Source organism: Phytophthora sojae, assembly GCF_000149755.1.
Source record: "Phytophthora sojae unplaced genomic scaffold PHYSOscaffold_1, whole genome shotgun sequence".
In the NCBI taxonomy this organism is placed as follows: Eukaryota; Oomycota; class Peronosporomycetes; order Peronosporales; family Peronosporaceae; genus Phytophthora; species Phytophthora sojae.
The window spans coordinates 3,297,292-3,315,225 of record NW_009258115.1 but is presented as its reverse complement, the minus strand read 5'-3'; the positions used below and the strand labels follow the sequence as shown (position 1 = coordinate 3,315,225).

Here is a 17,934-nt window from a genome sequence, read left to right as displayed (position 1 = left end):
GGACTACAGACTTACATCTATACATTTGACTTCCCTCAACGAAAGTCCGGTCACGTCGAGCAAGATCCGTCGGTTGAGTTCTCACCGCACCGAAACCAACGGAGTACCTACTGGTGAAGGCTCAATTCGTATCACGGGCAACGCATGACCGACCGACCGGAATTGGAGCTCACTTGGCTAGTGGCCTGGTCAGCAATAGATGACTGGACCGGCGCTGCAATATGCTTTGACAGATTTCCATCACCGAGCAGACCGGATGGCCATCAACCGCGGTTGCTGCTCTGGTCACGCTGCCGTCTGGGCCAACCTTGTCTTGACTGTGAATGATGCAGTTGCCCCTGCAGCACATGGCTCTAGGTGAAATAAGTTTCATTTGAGGCTGGCACGGCGTGACGGGCGGAACAGGTTGAAGCTCCCCCTCCATCCCGGATCTTGTTGTCTTCGTCGTCTTGAGCCAGTGCGGTCTTACCGCTGGAGGCGGCGTGGGGGTGTTTAAGCTCTCACGCCGAAAACCATGTTTTTGAATCAAGCATTTTGGGCCGCGGTGTTGAGTACAACTTGCATAATAACGTTACCTACTGTACGCTCCTTGCAATTCTTGGCGTGGAAATCGTCAGCAGGGAAGTGGCTTGCGCCTGCGGCAATGGCAGTTTCCACGCTACGATGCACAGAGTGGTACCCCGTGACAATATCAAGTTGCTGCTTGAAGTGTATCGGAGCTTATGGCTACACTTTAACGGGAATCCAATCACTTTTCACAGGGTTTTGGAATCCGTGTCAACAACAAAAAACTTTTTGAAGAGCTCACTCACTCCCCACTACTGTACAAGAAGGAGCAGATAGATAGATACTCTTTATACCCTTCGAGCGCCATGTCGTCCGAGGAGGAGGAGTATGACTTCGACTACAGCGACGAGGACGAGGACATGGAGGACGCCGAGGCCGCGGACCTGCACGTGCGCATCGAGAACGCCTACTACTCGGCCAAGCAGCTGCTGGAGGGCGAGCCCCCGGAGCGCGCGGGGGCCCTCGAGGCGCTGGAGCAGGTGCTGGCGCTGCAGAGCGAGCAGACGGACTGGGGCTTCAAGGCGCTCAAGCGCATCGTCAAGCTGCTGTTCGAGCTGCGGCGCCACGACGAGGCCATGCGCCGCTACGAGGAGCTGCTGGGCTACACCAAGACGGCGGTCACGCGCAACGTGGGGGAGAAGGGCATCAACAGCATCCTCGACTTCGTGTCCACCAGCAAGGCAAGTAGATATCAATTAGTTAATTGCTAGGAATTAGCTCACGTTTTGGCTGTGCTGCGCAGAGCTGGGAGATCCTCCAGCGGTTCTACGAGACGACGCTGGAGACGCTCAAGGAGGCGAGGAACGAGGTGCGACAGCTCGGCTGGAGCAGCGACTATACTAGTGGCAGACTGATGGTGGATTCGCTTGTGTGTCTTTTGGTGCAGAGGTTGTGGTTCAAGACGAGTGTGAAGCTCGGCAACTTGCTGTACGAGATTGGAGACTTCGCCAGGCTGAGCAAGGTGGGGGGATACTCTAACTGAGAAGAGGTGTGATACCTTTTTGTTTAATTGAGCGTTGCTTTTTGATTCTGGTAGATTATCAAAGAATTGCTGGCGTCGTGCGGTGACGAGGATGGAGACGACGGGGTGCGGAAAAACTCACAGGTAATAATGAATGGGATGAGTCACGATGGAATAAGGCTTTGTTTGCTGACTTGAGACTTGATGCTGCAGTTGCTGGAGGTTTACGCACTTCAGATTCAGATGTACACGGCGCAGAAGGACAACAAGAAGCTCGTGTCGATTTATGAGAAGGCGCTTCGCACCAAGTCGGGTGTCGCTCATCCGGTACTGAGGTCGCGTTGAATGAGGGCCGCTGAAGGAGAAGTCTAACATTTTTCTGCTGTTGCAGAAAATAATCGGTGTCATTCATGAGTGCGGCGGCAAGATGTACATGATGCAGCGCGAGTGGGACAAGGCACGGAGCGATTTCTTCTCCGGGTTCAAGAGCTATGATGAAGCGGGAGAACCGCGGCGACTTCAATGCCTCAAGTACCTGGTGCTGGCCAACATGCTGAGCGAGTCGCAGGTCAACGTGTTCGACTCGCAGGAGGCCAAGCCGTACGAGAACGACAAAGAGGTCGCGGCCATGACGAAGCTCACGGACGCGTTCCTGCACGACGAGATCAAGACTTTCGAGCAGGTGCTGAACCGGAACCAGGAGGCCATCATGGACGACCCCTTCATCAAGCACTACATCGACAGTCTGCTGCGGACAATCCGCAGCAAGGTGCTGCTCAAGATCGTCAAGCCATACAGGACCATGGACACGCAGTATATCGCGCGCGAGCTGAACGGCATCCCGCTGGAGGAGGTCGAATCCTTGCTGTCTTCGCTGGTGCTGGACAAGAAGATTGAAGCGCGTATTGACCAGGTTCATCACACGCTGGTGCTGCTGGATCGCAAGCCTGAAGAGAAGTTCCAAACGTCCATCCAGGGCTGGTGTGATGCGTTGGAGAAGTTCCACTCGCTCACTGTCGACCGCATTGGTACGGGCATGTAATGTGAGGACGGCAACCGAGTAAGTAAATAATGTTTTGAAAACGTCTTTTTACATAGTTTCTGCTTGTCATTCTTGCCGCTACTCTCGCTACTGGCTGTTAAATTGTAGTATGTGCATGCAAGCTCGCGCACTCCGTGCCCCGCCCAAGCTTGCCTCCTATCCTAAACGGCCTCGCTGCTTAGCACTCTGCTACCGCTGGACGCTGAGCAGCGTAAAATTGCTGGACTTGACGAGCCTCCTCCGCCTGCCGAGACGCGATGTGCCACGCCGAACCGATGCAGAGGACGGACCACACGGACCAGCAGAGACAGAAGCGGAAGCCGATCCGGTAGGCGCAGGCCTCGTCGCAGTACTGGAAGTAGCTGTTTGGCTGACCCTGCTGTGAGATGACCCACTCCATGATGAGACCCGTGAGGTAGGGCGACAGCGCATACCCGAAGAGGTTGAACACCATCACGGAGAACGACGAGGCGAGCGCGCGGTGCTCAGCTGGCACGACCGAGATGAAGATGCCCGTGCAAGCCGGCAGGATGGCGCCGCCGAAGAAGAGCAGCAGCCACAGGAACCCCGCAGTGATGTAAACGTCGTCGAAGAACGTCGTCACCGCCGAGATCGAAAACGCTGTCAGTCCCAGGATCATGCAGATTCCCAAAGCCTTGGCACGCTGCTCCACGCCGATGTATCCTCCATATCTGTCGATGATCCAGCCACCGAAGAACACGCCTAGAATCGGTCCTGTTCCAGATACGACGACGAACAGACCGTTGACCAGGTACTTGGACGCATACAGCGACTTTATCATGAAGATGGTGCTCCAGTACTGCACGCCCGTGACGACGAAGTACACGGTCGTGAGCCCAAACACGATCAAACAGAAGACAGGGATGTGCAGCAGCTCGTACACTCCCTCCGAGAACGCGCCCTGCTCGTAGACTTCCATGAACTCCTCCTCCAGAATAGAGGCCTCCAGCATACTCATGCGGGGCGACATTCTGGGGGATCTCATCGGAGTGATCGCTGTGTCCAAAGCGCCGTACGTGGACGAAAGGTGGGCGCCGTTCTTGGACAGCGGCGACGTCCGCTGCTGCGCTGTTGGGGCTACTCCAGCTTTGCTGTTGATGGGCGACGTCGAGATCGCCGGCGGAGCGCTGGCAGTGCTGTCTCCGTTCTCCAGCTCACTCGCAGCAGCGTCCAACAGAGTTCCCTGCATCCCTCCACGCAGGCTCGGGGGTCGGATCATGCTGCGCCGAAGCGATGCCGAACCCACGTCCTCCTCGTAGTGGCCGAAGTGATACTGCTGCTGGTTCTGGTGCAGCTGACGGAAGCTGCGCTGGTTGCTGACGCCGTACATGCTCGCGCTGGCGAGGAGCGCGTCTTCTTCGTCGTGGTACGTCGTGGACCTGGTGCTCATGGGCGTGCCGGCCACCGTGTCGTCCAAGAAGCTGTGCAACCCGAAGGCGGAGCGGCCGCGCGCGCTCAGGAAGCCGCCGCCGCGACTGCTGTTGAGCGGCTCCAGCTCGGTGTGGTGCTCGTAGTGCGGCACGGTGTCGGCGTCGCCGGTTTCGTCCTGCTCCAGCTCCTCTTTGTCCTCTTCCTCCTCCACCTTGGCTGTCGCTGCTTCCTCGGGCGCGTCCACGCACTGACTATCCGGGTCCACGCCGCCGCCGTCCGAGGAGGAGCTGGCGCTGGCGCTGTCGGTTCCGCCGCTGGCCACGGCGTCGCGGTCGCCGTCACTGCGGATAAGGAGGTGCTTCTTGGGCACGAAGAAGATGGCGACGTTGATGGGCAGCAGCGCCAGGAACTGCAGCAGGAAGGGCCAGCGCCACGTCTGGATGAGCGAGAAGCTCTCGGGCACGAGCCAGTTGCTGACCGTGCCGGCGAAGTAGCCGAGCATGACGCCCATGGGGACGCTGCCCTGCAGGTAGCTCATCCAGCCCGCCACCTTCTCGCGCGGCGCGTACTCGTCCACCCAGAGCGGCGTGTAGATGCAGGGGAAGGCCTGCGTGAAGCCCACGGCCGCGCGCGCCAGGATGAGCGAGTTTGCGCTCCACGCGTAGCCCGTGGGCGTGAGCGCGAGCACCAGCACGGCCGCGTTGTTGCACAGCAGGCTCAGACCGAGCACCAGCCGCGGGTTGAAGCGGTGCAGGAAGAAGGCGCACAGCGGCGACGCGGCGCTCAGCGCCAGGTACACGACGCCGCCCAGCGCGCCCTGCTGCGTGGCGTCCAGCGCCAGCGACACGCTCAGCTGGTCCAGCAGGCACGGGATCGAGCCGGCCTCGAGGTACACGATGATCTGCGTCAGGATGAGGTACTTGAACAGGTACGCGGCCTCGGCGCGTGTGCGCTGCATGTAGCGCTCGCGGCGCTCGGCCTTGGTCAGGACGGCCGGGCTGCCGGCGGTGCCTGTCCGCGTCGTAGTGGCCGTATCGGTACTGACCGGCGGCGGCGCGAAGCTCACCATTGCGTCAACTTTGTTGCCTGTTACTTTCTTCTCCCCCCTGTCGCTTTAACACCACTTAACCGACCGTTAGACACTTCGACGATGGCGGCGAGTTCCCTCGTCGTGTGCGGCGCGCGCTAGTGGCCTGGTCGCTGGCTGTGTCGGCGTGCTGCTGCTTCCCGTTCGGTCAATCGCTCTCTCGCTGGTGTTGCCGGCGCTTCTCGTCTCGATGGCGACTTGTGCCTCTGCCGCCCCAGCCGTTTTGCCTTGTGTGGGAAGAAAGGATACGTTGAGTGAATCAGTTTGGAAAAAAATAACAGCAGTTTCAGAGAAAATGGTGGTGAGGACCGTCACGAGTACTATACTGCATTACAAAAATATGTATGCTAAACGTTTTATTACTACATGTTAAAGTTTTATATCGATAATTTATTGGTAGGACCATCGATCGATTATCCAAGGATATTAGAATATCAAGGTATTTGCAAATTTTGGTCCCGACTGTGCCAGCAATCTCAAATTTTTATTTGCGATTCGGCAGTGCTAGACTGGAGTTGCGCCAGCGAGCACCAGCAGTGTTGGGCGGCGCCGAGCGCTGGACGGGGCCAGCGGAGCGAACTGCAACCACTGCTCGGCTTCAGTTGCCTCGCTCTCGCGGCTGGAGAGGGTCCTTGCCGTTGACAGACTTCATCGCTGCTTTGGTGAACGACCCCCCCATTTGCAACATGAAAATGCTAAACAATCCTGCACCGCGTTTGTGCCTGCGCTGCACTTTGTCGGTGACACGCGGGCGCTGGTGGACCACCGGTGGGACTTTACGACTCGCGAATCTTCAGTTTTCTCACAGTCTCAACATCTGCCAGTTTCATCTGATCCGGCCGAACGTACGGACCAAATTCACGACAAGAACGAAAAGTTACAGCAACAACAAGAAGGTCAAGGTCAAGTTGAAGTGGAATGGTCATGGTCCGACATAAATACGAGGAGCTTCAGGCTCAGGCCTGCGCCTCGTGCTCGAGCTCCGAGATGGTGGTCTCGTCGCACTGCGCCGCGATGATGCGGAGCAGGATCGTGTCGTTGGTGATGTTGACGACGGCGCGCAGGCGGTTGAGCAGCCAGTCGGCGCCCACGAGCAGCGAGAAGACCGGCGCCGGCACGTCCATGTTGAAGACCGTGTGCCAGACCGTGATGGCCATGACGAGCCCCGAGTGCGGCACGGGCGCCACACCGAAGGACGCGATGGCGCCCACGAGCCCCAGCAGCGCGTAGCGCAGCGGCGTGAGCAGCTCTCCGTAGCCGCTGACTCGGGCCATGAAGACGCAGGCCAGCGTCATGTAGCACGCGCTGCCGTTGAGGTTGCTGGTGGCGCCCAGGGGCAGCAGGAAGCGCGACAGCGCGTACGACACCTCGCGGGTCGAGTCCACGCAGCGCATGGTCATGGGCAGCGTCGCGATGGACGACGAGCAGCCGAAGATAAAGACTTGGGCCGGGATGATGTGGCGCAGGTACTTGAACACGTTCACGCGCGTGGTCACGAACAGCGCCGCGCCCATGACGCCGTACGTGAGCGTGGTCAGCGCCAGCGTCAGCGCCACGATGAGGAAGCCCACGCTCTCCACCAGGTCCATCGAGGACGTGTACTGCGCCATGGAGCCGGCGATCATGGACACGATGGCGAACGGGATGAGCGCCACCACCGCGTTGATCATGAGCTGGATCACGAGTCCGGCGTGGTTGATGAGCAGCAGCAGGTGGTTCACGTCGATGTCCGTCTTGGCTGTACCCGCTGGGCCGCCGCCCGCTGCGAGCTGCCCACGCGTGCGCTCGTGGCTGATGACCGACGCAACGCCGAAGAAGATGGCTAGCGTGATGACGCCCATGGTGGACGAACTCGAGAAGGTCGTCATCATGTTGGACGGGATGATCTCGTTCAGAATGGAGAATAGCTGCTGCGAGACGTCCATGTTGGTGTACGTCTCGGTGGTAGTAGCGAAGTTGGTGTTGGTATCATTGAGCGCCAAGAGACTCGTCAACGCGGTCGCGTTCGTGTCCTTCACACAGGCCAAGCCGCCAGCTTTTGTCATCGCGAGCACGTTGCCGTTCCAGCAGTGCAGCCGAAGCTCCGCCACCACATCGGTGTCGTCCCCTTTCATCTGCTGGATGAAGAAGGGCGAGAACAACACGCCAAACAGGACGCCCATGCCCGAGGACACCAACGAGCAGAGCGCAAAGTAGCTAATGATGCGCCCGCCGATAGACGCAGCCTTCCCCGCTTCCACGAGCTGCCCGATGCAGCCGACGATACTGCAGAACACCATGGGCCCGATCAAGCACTTCAGCGCGGCGACGAAGAGGTCTCCGGGCATTGAAATCCACTTGGCGTAGCTGTCGTCCAGCTTCAGATGTGCGAACAGGACACCCAGGCCGATGCCGATTCCCGCAGCCGCCAGCACGTACCCGATGGGGGTGCTCGAACGCTGGTTGTACAGCGAGATGAACATGGTGGACGGGTTGTTATTGTTGCCATCCCCCTTGAGGTCAGCGGACTGAATAAGGTCCACTGGATCGCCGCCGACCCTGTCGCTCTTCAGAGACGGCATGTGCGACTCATATTGCTTGAAAGCGTACCCGTGGTCACTTGGCTCTGTCGGTGTGCCAGGAGGCGTGCTCAAGTCGTCTAGCCGAATCTTGCTCTCCATTCTTCAGCTCGTAGCAACCGAGAACACGAAAAGCGAGTGAGCGTGAAGAAGAAGACTAGCACCAATTGCTCTCCCATGGGAACATGTGGGGCAAGTTGCGTGCGTATTTTCGAGCGCAAGTTCTTATGAGCGCTGAAGATAGACTCGCAGTGTTGATGAAAGCAGCTGAATAAATATCCATCAGCTGCAGTAACTCAGTGATACCAGCACGAACACCCTCGTCATCTCTTCGGCCGACGCCAAAGTGTACGCACAAGCGTCTAGCGATACCTGTTTACAAGTCTTCAAGCATAACTTCAGCTTGGCGCCGTAGTGCTATTGATTCTTCGAGTTGCAGCCGGGTTTCCACAGTCACGCGATGAAGCAGTCGACCACCCGGTTCCTTGCTGCAGGTGCAGTAGATCTCCCGTTGCCGTGCCACCATATTTTGAACGAACTCAAGAGTTTCCAAACAGAGCCCTCCAGACTCAGGAGCTGTCCACCGCTCAGTCGTCTGTGAAAGACGCAGCGTAGCAAGTTTTCCAAGTAGCTTCTCTCGCTTTACGGAGCAAAATCGTGCCGATGTTGGAAGAGCAGGACGTGGTGGCGCAGTTTCGTGATCGTTCGAGGTTTCACGGGCTGATGTCGCCAACCAGCGCTGCGTCTGGGCTCGTTGCATCAATGACGATGACACCTTGACTTTTTTGCAGGAATGTTGCCTCGAGTTGCTTTGCTGCGGCGGCCGCCGGTGGCCGTGTGACTGCGTCGCCCGTTGAATCAACTTGTCCACTGCGGCTGCTGGAATCTTGTCGGCTACGTTTGTAACTTCAGCTTTACACTCTTGACGTTGTCTCCTTTCGTTTGTTGGTGCAGAGCGGTCTTGGAGTTCCTTTATCATTTTCGAACACCAAGCGCCTACTTGCGGATGAAGATTCGCGTTTGCAACTGGGAACAACGCTCGATCCTCGACAGTGTGGGATTCACCCTCGATTAAGCCTAGCTTAGACTTCTGCTGCCGTTGCTGCTGCTCGCCAGTGTCTTGAGTGACTTCTTGTGTGACAGGAGTCGATACTTGATCTTGCTCATCGTCACCTGACACTTCCAGCTCGAAGGATTCGCCAGCATAATCTTCCTCCTCCGTGCTGATGTGGTTTTCACCGCCTTCTGCCTCGAGGGTCTCAGCGAATGCAGGAGGGTCATTGGCTTCATGGTCGTCTTCAAACTCGTCTGAGGCGTATTTGTCGCCGCTGCTGCTGCTGCTTGACTTGACAAGGACGGGATCAGCCGAGTCGTCAACGTGATCACTGTCCGACTCAAACTGCTCATCCGCGTAGTTTACAGAAGCGTTGTCGTTACCCGTGCTCTGCTTCTCCTCGTGGTCGCTGATCTCGAGCACCGATGGGATTGTGGACGCCGAGGACGACGACAGCGACTCGGATACCATTGTATTTTGCGTATGGTGGTGACCCCTCGAGTCGATCTGGGAAACCTTAGGACATGTATACAACTTTCACAAATCTCAGGGCTAAGTTATGGAGTTCAAGATGCAAGTACTACTTAAAAAACCTTTGACGTTGGTACTACCTTATTGTGTGCTCTTCATTTCGTATCGGTATTTCTCTAGCTTGATTTCTTTGGAGGTTGCTGGCGGAATATCGAGAAGACGCTGTCTTGCGGGTCTGAGTCCTGCTTCTGCTTTGCCATAAAGTCCTTCACAGTTGCCAGAGTCGACGACATCGAGGGCGTGACCATGCGCTTTGCCTTGGCACTGTCCTTCTTCCCCTTCTTCTCGTCCTCGTACTTGAGAACAAGTGGTGCGCGCTTCGACTTCCACTCCGAGGGGGCCGCTCCGGCAGTTTTCTCCGACGGAGGCGCCGGCACCGACTGCGGTAGCTCCATCCTGTTCCGCTGGAAGAAGTCGCCGAACATGGGCACGCACATCTGCCCGTGCTCGAACTCCTGGATGTACGGGCGCATCCACTTGGACAGCGACTTGGTGTGCTTGTTGAAGCGGTGTCTGGAATCCAGCAGCATGATGGCTCCATAGTCCTGGCGATGGCGAATGCAACGCCCCAGCGCTTGGTTGAGCGCACGGAACGCTTGGAGATGGTACCAAACGTGCCCGTTCACGAGCTTCATGTTCATGCGGCTCTTCTCGTCCTGGTACTTTCGCTTCAAAGACACCTGCAGCTCCTTGACACTGGGGAATGGGATGCCCACACAGAGCACCGCTCGCGCGTTGTCGTTGGAGAAATCGATACCTTCGCTCACTTTGCCGCGATAAACGGCCAGGAAGATAGCACCGCTCTTTTTGTCCTGTGCTTCATCGCCCTCTGCCGTGCACTTGGTGATGGTGTCCTTGTAATCTTCGAGTAGCGCATCAAAGTCTTTGCCAGCGTTGCGTGGTTCTGAGTACACGGTCTTGAACTGCTCGATCTCGCCCCATAACTTCGTCTTCTTCCAGCGTGTAGTGAGTTTATTCAGCAGAGAGTACGACGGGAAGAACATCAAAATGCCGCCTGGAATCGCTTGCGAGTATTGCAGTAACAACTGGCCCATGGAGTCCTGATACCTGGGGTCTTGCTGGTTGTTGTACGTGGACTGAAGGTCAACGTTGCCAGGGCCGTGCATCACGGCCCCGATGAACACCTGCTTGCGCATATTTACGACGTGGTTGGCCTCGAGGCGGATGGGGAAGTCCACGCCCAGCTCCCCGGCAAACGATTCCATGGGACTCAGTGTACCCGACGTGAGAATAACACTACGCGCTTGGCTCGCAATATCCGAGAAGGCCACCGCCGCATTCAGACACCAGATGCACATTTTCAACTCCCACTCGTCGCCACCGTTCCTCTTGGTAGGAGACCGGAAACTAGCGCTCTCCTTCCACGTGGACGTTGATTTGATCACCACCAGCTTGAAGTCGTCGATGAACTTGAGGTTGTCGCGAAACATGTAATCAGCCACGTTCATGATACTCTGCACCGTGGCCAAAGCCAACGCGCCGAGAAGAACAGAGGCGCCCGTAGGGTTCGCTGCCGCATCCTGTGACGCCTTGCTTTGGGTGGCCTGCTGACTCGACTCCGCGCTGTTGCCCAGCTCGTTCTCATACTCACGTACCTCTTGCACGTTAGCTTTCATCTCGGCCAGGTTGTCCTTGGTCAATCCGGAGTACTCGGCCAGCATCGCTAGCGCGTCAGCACCGTCCCAGACCTTGCTCTTCTCTTCGTAGCCCGAGGGCTGGAGGATGGCGTTTGCGTTAGAGTCGACGCTCTGCAGCCAGCGGTTGATGCCGTTCAGGAGCTTGAGCAGTGCGTTGTACGACTTGGGTCGGTTGCCGTGCTTGATCACGATCGAGAAGGCCTTGATCGACGCCGCCAGAACCTCTGTAGTCACCTCCACACTGGCACTCGACCGGCACGTGTCCTCCACGTTGTGCGCCTCATCCAGCACGATGATGGAGTCTTTGAGTGTAATCCCCACGGCCTCGCGGATCGACGGGTCCAGCAGGTAGTTGTAGGGGGCGAAGACGATGTTGGCGTGGTCCAGCGCTTCACGAGCGTGGAAGTAGGCGCACTCGCGGTGCTTCTGCGCCAGCTTGACGAGGTCTTCGATGTCCCAAACGGGCGGCACGTGGCGGCGCAGGTCGTTGGCTTTCTTGCGCTTCTTGAAGTACGAGCAGGACGCGCCCTCGAGCGCCAGTCGACACTTCTCGTCCACTTGCGACGGATCGCGGTTCACCTTGCGATTGACGCACATGTTGCGCTTGGAACCGAGCACGCAGGTCTGCAGCTGCTTGGTGTACGTGTTGGAGTCCTCGGGCGAGTCGAGGTACGACACGGGACAGTTCTTGAGCTCGTCCACGACCTGCGCCAGCTGCGAGTGCGTGCGCGAGCAGAAGTAGATGCGCGGCGGCACCACGCGCTTCTTCTTGGGCTTGCCGTCCGGCCCGACAGCAGTGGCGCCTACGTCAGCGCTGTCTGCCGGCTGCGATGCGGCATTGCCGGCGTCAGCCGCTGCGAAGGCGAAGGACTTGGGCAGCACGCGCTTCTTCTTGGTGGCCGTGCTGTCGGCGTCCAGCTCCCGCTTCCTAGTGCTCATCCAGCCGTCGGCGCTGAGCCGCGGGTTGCTCTCTCCGTTGGAGCCACTGGGCTGTGTGGCTGCCACATCGTCGTCATCGTCCTCTTCTTTGAGGCCGGCCACCTGCGTGGCCTGCGTGGCCTGCGTGGCCTGGGTCTCCTGAGTAGACTGGAAGGTAGATTGGGTAGAGCCGCCCTCCCTCTCCTGCCTCTGGCGCCGGGCCTGCTCTACCTGCTGCTGGGCCTCCATGAGCTGCATCTGCGCCTCGAGCGCGCGCAGTTGCGCCTCCTGCGCCTGCTTCTGGGCCTCCTGCGCGCGCACCTTGGGGTCCTCCTGCTCCTTCTTGAGCGCCGCCACCTTGTCGCGCACGAACTGCTTCTGGAATGTCAGCGACGAGCACAGCAGCGCCAGCGTCTTGCCGCTGCCCGTCGGCGACTCGAGCAGCGCGTGCTGCTCCGTCTTGAGCGCCGTCAGCACCTTGTTCATGACCGCGAACTGCGCTGGGAACGGCCGCTTGCCGCGCGGGAACTCGACGTTGTAGCCCATGATCATGAAGGCGTTCTCCTTGGGCGGCGCATCTTCCGGCCCAGCACCGGCACCGGCAGCACTGCTGCTCATTATTAGGGCCAAAGTTGTATTAGTGGCCCGATAAACTGCTGGCCGCGAACGAACACAAATGACTGTTTTACCCGCCAAAAAAAGGTTTTGTCGCGCGTAAAAATACAAAATCAGCGAACGGCAACGGCAACTTGTTGCAGTCTGTTGCTGGAAGCAATTGATCTGGTTACGAATAAGGGATAGCGTATTAAAAGAGAGTTTGTGCGGCATTCAGACGCGGCCGTCGGTGCCGGCTGCCTGCTTGCCGTAGCCGTTGTTGTACTCTTCCGGGTAGATCTTGAGCCACGCCTTGTGCAGCGTCTCGTAGTGCTGCGGCCGCGTGAGTTGCCAGCCGTGCGGGTCCTCGGCCCACAGCACGAAGATGGTGGTCACGGCGCTGGCCACGACCGACATGAAGAGGTTGTTGATGCCGTAGCCCACGAAGAAGCAGAAGAAGGCCACGAACACGTCCGGGTGCGGGAACATGGCCAGCCGCGCGCTGTCGGCGTCGTCGGTGATCTGCACGCCGATGTACGCGGTGACGGCGCCGATGATGAGGCTGCCCAGCCAGAAGACGTTGCCCGTGAGGTCGTCGTTCACGATGGCGCTCCAGCCCTTGGCCGCGAACAGCTTGAACACGTGTCGGCTGGCCGTGACGAAGCTGTAGCCGTAGCAGCCCACGTACGCGAACGCGAAGCGGTTGAAGAACTCGATCCAGCTCTCGATGCACGCGATGATGCATGACAGGCACGAGAGCAGACACGACAGACAGCAGTTGCCGCTGCGGCCGGCCAGCCACGCCAGGATGTTCAAGATCCAGACAACCGTCTCCAGGATGGCCACGACGAGCGAGCCCAAGCAAATGCTGCCCAGGTTGAGCGTCACCGCGCGCAGCCACGCGCCCATCGTGATGAAAGGCGTGTTGGCGGCGTTTTTCCAGGCCGCGACCGTGCCCGCCGTCGTGACGCCGATGACGTTGCGCAGCACGAAGGTGACCCAGAAGTAGATGAGCAGCATGCCGCACAGCACGCCGACGATGGCTCCGGTCTTGTACTTGAGGTCGCAGCTCTCGGTCGTGCACGAGTCCTCCTTGAGCTTGATGTAGTCCTGGTGGAACATGATGCCCAGACTGCCGAGCACCCACAGCACGGCCCAGCCGATCTGCACGCCGACCATCACGAGCGCCGCCAGCAGCGTCATGGGCAGGCGGAAGATGGCCTTGCCCGCCACTTTCAGGTGCGCCGCCGCGAACTTGATGCGCTTCCGGATGCAGACCACGTACAGGATCGTGAGCAGCGCGAAGAGCCCGAACACCACGGCCGGCCACCAGTACCAGTCGGAGCCGCTGTCGTACGCCTTCTTGGTGAGCAGGATGGCGGCCGCGATGTTGAGCGCGATGATGGTGAGCAGGGCCACCCAGATGAGCGCCTCGGCCAGCAGCACCATGACGGCGATCCAGACGACCGACATGCCGGCGGCCGCGAGCGCCGACAGACCGACAATGCGCATCATGAGCTTCACGCCCGAGGACTCGGACAGGCCCTGCACCTGCGTGGCGTCGATGAAGTCGTCGCCGTACTTGGCGGCGAACACGGCGGTGACCACCACGACGGCCACGAACGGGATCAGGAAGAAAAAGTCGTTGCACTCGCGCTTAACGGGCGGCGCGTTGTTCTCGGCCGGCGGGGCCGACGGCTGCACGACCGGGGAAAGCGCATCGGCCGGGCCCGACGTCTGGTGCCGATACGGACTCGCCCCGTAGATCGGAGACGACATGGAGCTTGGTACGAGGGTCTTAGACACGAGCGTGGAGAAATATGAAGTGGTCCCGAAAGGTATCGACCCACCTATTGCGGCTTGATTTGAAACGGATACCGTGTGCGGGGGCGGTTGGACACAAATGCTCAAGAAACATGATTTTGCGCGAGGAAGTGTCTCCATCCGGCCAGGCAATCACCTTCGCGGCCAGGTGGCGGTAAACATGGCCAGACTGATAAAATCCGGTCATGGTTCAACTCGATTCAGGCTTATCATCTACAAAACTCAACGCAATGTATGTCGATCCGTTCAACAGCACCTCACTGCAGCGCCGGGTAGACGAATTCGTCCCAGATCGGCTGCCACTCGCACAACTTGTTGGGCGCGTCGAAGCGCATGCCGTCGGCCAGCCAGCAGTTGTGCGAGACGCCGGGCACGGTGATTCTGTGCAGCCCCCCCCCTCTCGTCGAGCGACCGCAGGCCGTAGGTGTCTTGCTGGTACTCGACGGTGCTCTCCATGTCCACGACCGCCAGCTCCTCGAACGTGGTCTCGATCTCCTCGAGCGAGTCCACTTCGCTGTAGTGGCCCAGCAGCGAGTGCTGCCACGGCCCCACGACGCCGTCATGGGGGGACGCGAAGAAGTAGGCGGCCTGGAGGCGCAGGAAGTTGCGTTTGTGGCGGAACTTGGTGTAGTGGCAGCCCACGTCGTACCAGGCGCACTGGTTGATGTTGTTCAAGGACGGCAGGTACTGGTTCTTCTCCACGAAGTAGTTCTTCACGGGCGGGCGGGCCATATTCATGAGCGAGTACTTGGCTTGCAGCGTTTGATCGGCGCCCAGCGCGGAGAGGTCTCGCTGCAGCTTGCCGCGCCAGTCGGCCTTCGAGTAGCTGGAGAAGTCCATGATGTCCTTGGTCAACAGGCTGGGGCCAAGCACGTTGATCATTACCTGCAGAGGCACCAAGTCTTCGGGTTGCGGACCGTAGAACATGCCATTCTGCACGCCGGCCAGGCTCACGAGCGAGTGCACCTTGTGGTCGTTCATGTTCTCCACCACGGCGCGAGCGAGCCCTCCGCCCTGCGAGTGGCCCACGAAGTGGTAGCCGTTGTCGAAGCGCGAGTCCTTCTGCACGATGCTGCGGATCTGGGCGATGGCCATCGGGATCTGGGCAGTCACCGACTGGGTCGAGCACTCGGCTTCGCAGAAGTTCAGCCCCACGAAGACGCGGCCTTCAGCGGTGAGGTTGGCCTTGATGTTGCGGCCGTTGGTGGCGTTGCCCGTGACGCCATGGAAGAAGAACACGGGCAGCTCCGAGGCGGGGACAGCGATGCCGTGTGGCGGGTGGAAGCTGGAAGGGCTCGAGTGTACACGTAGGCAGACAAGGCGACGATGGCCGCGGCGACTAAAGAGTTGAAGATCGCCATGGGCCAGCTTGGTTTCGGGGAGGCAGATCGATGTGTGCCGAAGTCAGCATCAGGGACCATCGAAGCAGGAGGTGCAGGAGCACCGCGTTTCTCGCGCAGTGTCGCGCGGAGCCGGGGCTATGGGCAGCAATTCCCGGTGCTCCGTCCCCAGGTTGTCCAGGCGAACGCTGCTCATGTCAATCTGCCCATTGGGAAGCACAACTAAAGCACAACTAGGCTACCTGAGCACTCCTCCTTAGAGCCGACTCTCGCTGTCCCCGTGCCAAATGGGCTGGAGAGGAGTTGCCGCAGCCCGGCACAGTGCTGCTGTCGTCGTTGAAATGCATAGGCACACCCAACTTGAAGTCGTCAAACGTGCAGGTTGGATCTTGTCAGCTCGACCGATCTCTAGCGATAAGCAGTGTGAGTCACGGATGGTATCGTCCAGGACAACTTGCGCCGAAGCAGCCCATTCACTCCAGGAGTCCAGCACGGAAATGTTGTTCAGCTTCCCCTAAAGAGTTTCCGGTCGTACCAACGACCCCAACACATTCGTGTAAGCATGGCGTCTGTTCGCCGAAGTTGGAGCAGAAACATATTCCAAAGGTTTGCAAACTCTCACATCACTATTCTCACAACTTCTATCATCGATTATTCGAGCCAACCTCACGGCACAACACAAACTGAGGTAGGTGTCTGCTCTTGATATACACAGTTTGCAGTCACCAAGGTATCAAAGACCGAGAAGCGAGGTCATCTTCAAGCCTTGAATTTCAAGGTGGTCGACCCAAGCGATTCAGGTTTGCAAAAGCGACTTGTTTGGATGCACCGACCAATGGCACATTGGATTTGGTGTTGGAGGCCCCTCGCCGAGGCTCGGGCGGGAGCTGTACATTGCGTCTGCTGGCGATGACACTGCGTCAAGCTATTCGTCGCTTTCGCTGCATGTGCACGGAGCGCGCGTGGCGAAATGGTCCATCTAAACGCCAGTGGTCTCCATCAAATCTGATTGTCACGTTGGGAAAGAGTGATCGCGGGCATCAAGCGCGTCCAGCTGTGGTTGCAGTGCGCCATAGACACTGGTGATGTCAGCACCAAGATGCGTCCAGGTCCATGACTCGTGGACCTTACGATCCGGCGGTGTTAGCCAACGGCGTTGAGCGAGACCTTATCTGCCTGACACCAGTCGACATCCGATCGGACGAGCCATGGTCTCCGCTACAGCTGCGGTCGGGCCGCGATCACCACCCCCGCCCCCGCTACGAGCCGCGAGCGCACAAGGCTCACAATCCATTTCGCCTGGAAACGATCAAGCCCTCCTTCGTCATGGCCGTCCGATCCTTCCTGTTGGCGCTGGTCGCCACTGCCGCTTCCTTCGTGGCCGCGTGCGCAGATGAGGTGCCCGCCTCGGAGCTGCCCGTGTTCTTCTTCCATGGCGTCACGGGCAACGCCACCAACGGCCGCAACATCAAGGCCAACCTCACCGCTGAAGGCCGCGTCTTCGTGGGGCTGAACTTCTGCGAGGCCGAATGCTCGACCCAGTCGGTGACGGCCCAGATCCCGATGGCCATCGCCCAGATCCGCAGCATCGTGCAGAAGGACTCGCGCTTCGACAACGGCTACCACTTCGTGGGCCACTCGCAGGGCGGAGGGCTCGCTCGCGCCGTGGTGGAGAACATGAACGACCACAAGGTGCACTCGCTCGTGAGCCTGGCCGGCGTGCAGAATGGCATGTTCTACGGCCCGCAGGCGGAGGACGTCGTGCCACTCTACATCATGGTCAACACCCTCGGCCCGCAGCTGCTGACCACCGACATCTTTGACTTCTCCAAGTACACGACGGCCGACTGGCGCGGCAAGATCCAGCACGACCTCGCTGTCCTGGACGCCAACCAGACGCTGCAGGCCAAGTACTCGCTCATGAACATGAACCGCGAGCCGACCGACGCCTACTTCATCGAGAACAACAAGTACCTCCCGTACCTGAACAACCTGAACAAGTGCAACGCCACCGACGCTGCGTGCGAGAACGACAAGCTCCGTCGCAAGGCCAACTTCCTGCGGCTCAAGGCGGCCCACTTCTTCGCCAGCCCGAACGACGGCGTGGTGGCTCCGTGGCAGCACTCGCTGCTTCAGCGCTACACGCCCGTGGACTCGATCGACGAGATCGAGACCAAGTTCGAAGAGTTCACGGTCATGAAAATGGAGGACACCGTCGAGTACAAGGAGGACACCTACGGCCTGCGTTCACTGGACGAGCGCGGTGGCCTGCACCGGACGACGGTAGCCAACGTCTCGCACAACTGCTGGATCGTGGACGGCGTGCGCTTCGACGCCAATGTCGAGTGCTACTGGGAGCCCATTTGGGACGAGTACATCTACCCGGCCCTGCAGTGAGTGAGTGAGTG

General features: G+C 59.0%; 7 protein-coding genes across 7 annotated transcripts; 1 reads left to right on the top strand and 6 right to left on the bottom strand.

Annotated features, from left to right (window-relative positions):
* Positions 1-2,156: 2,156 nt before the first annotated feature.
* On the bottom strand, positions 2,157-4,520 carry PHYSODRAFT_284101 (hypothetical protein). Its single transcript, XM_009516439.1, has one exon. It carries the CDS (start codon positions 4,498-4,500, stop codon positions 2,749-2,751), a length of 1,752 nt encoding a protein of 583 aa, XP_009514734.1. The 5' UTR covers positions 4,501-4,520; the 3' UTR covers positions 2,157-2,748.
* A 1,485-nt stretch (positions 4,521-6,005) lies between these two features.
* PHYSODRAFT_308723 (hypothetical protein) lies at positions 6,006-7,709 on the bottom strand (the record flags this gene model as incomplete). Its single annotated transcript, XM_009516438.1, has 1 exon — positions 6,006-7,709. The coding sequence occupies one exon, from the start codon at positions 7,707-7,709 to the stop codon at positions 6,006-6,008; it is 1,704 nt and encodes a 567-aa protein (XP_009514733.1).
* Positions 7,710-8,501: 792 nt separating this feature from the next.
* On the bottom strand, positions 8,502-9,132 carry PHYSODRAFT_246743 (hypothetical protein; the record flags this gene model as incomplete). Its single annotated transcript, XM_009516437.1, has 2 exons — positions 8,502-8,542; positions 8,673-9,132. The coding sequence occupies 2 exons, from the start codon at positions 9,130-9,132 to the stop codon at positions 8,502-8,504; spliced, it is 501 nt and encodes a 166-aa protein (XP_009514732.1).
* Positions 9,133-9,247: 115 nt separating this feature from the next.
* On the bottom strand, positions 9,248-12,386 carry PHYSODRAFT_554000 (hypothetical protein; the record flags this gene model as incomplete). Its single annotated transcript, XM_009516436.1, has 1 exon — positions 9,248-12,386. One exon carries the CDS (start codon positions 12,384-12,386, stop codon positions 9,309-9,311), a length of 3,078 nt encoding a protein of 1,025 aa, XP_009514731.1. The 3' UTR covers positions 9,248-9,308.
* A 210-nt stretch (positions 12,387-12,596) lies between these two features.
* On the bottom strand, positions 12,597-14,141 carry PHYSODRAFT_293340 (hypothetical protein; the record flags this gene model as incomplete). Its single annotated transcript, XM_009516435.1, has 1 exon — positions 12,597-14,141. One exon carries the CDS (start codon positions 14,139-14,141, stop codon positions 12,597-12,599), a length of 1,545 nt encoding a protein of 514 aa, XP_009514730.1.
* Positions 14,142-14,443: 302 nt separating this feature from the next.
* PHYSODRAFT_321259 (hypothetical protein) lies at positions 14,444-15,873 on the bottom strand (the record flags this gene model as incomplete). Its single annotated transcript, XM_009516434.1, has 4 exons — positions 14,444-14,567; positions 14,599-15,480; positions 15,631-15,728; positions 15,769-15,873. The coding sequence occupies 4 exons, from the start codon at positions 15,871-15,873 to the stop codon at positions 14,444-14,446; spliced, it is 1,209 nt and encodes a 402-aa protein (XP_009514729.1).
* A 979-nt stretch (positions 15,874-16,852) lies between these two features.
* On the top strand, positions 16,853-17,923 carry PHYSODRAFT_474249 (hypothetical protein; the record flags this gene model as incomplete). The annotated part of the gene is made up of 3 exons (XM_009516433.1): positions 16,853-17,629; positions 17,693-17,848; positions 17,900-17,923. The coding sequence occupies 3 exons, from the start codon at positions 16,853-16,855 to the stop codon at positions 17,921-17,923; spliced, it is 957 nt and encodes a 318-aa protein (XP_009514728.1).
* Positions 17,924-17,934: the final 11 nt, after the last annotated feature.

Coding starts and splice junctions, on each gene's coding strand:
- PHYSODRAFT_284101 (XM_009516439.1), bottom strand. CDS start 4,500: ATGAGCTACCTGCAGGGCAGCGTCCCCATGGGCGTCATGCTCGGCTAC.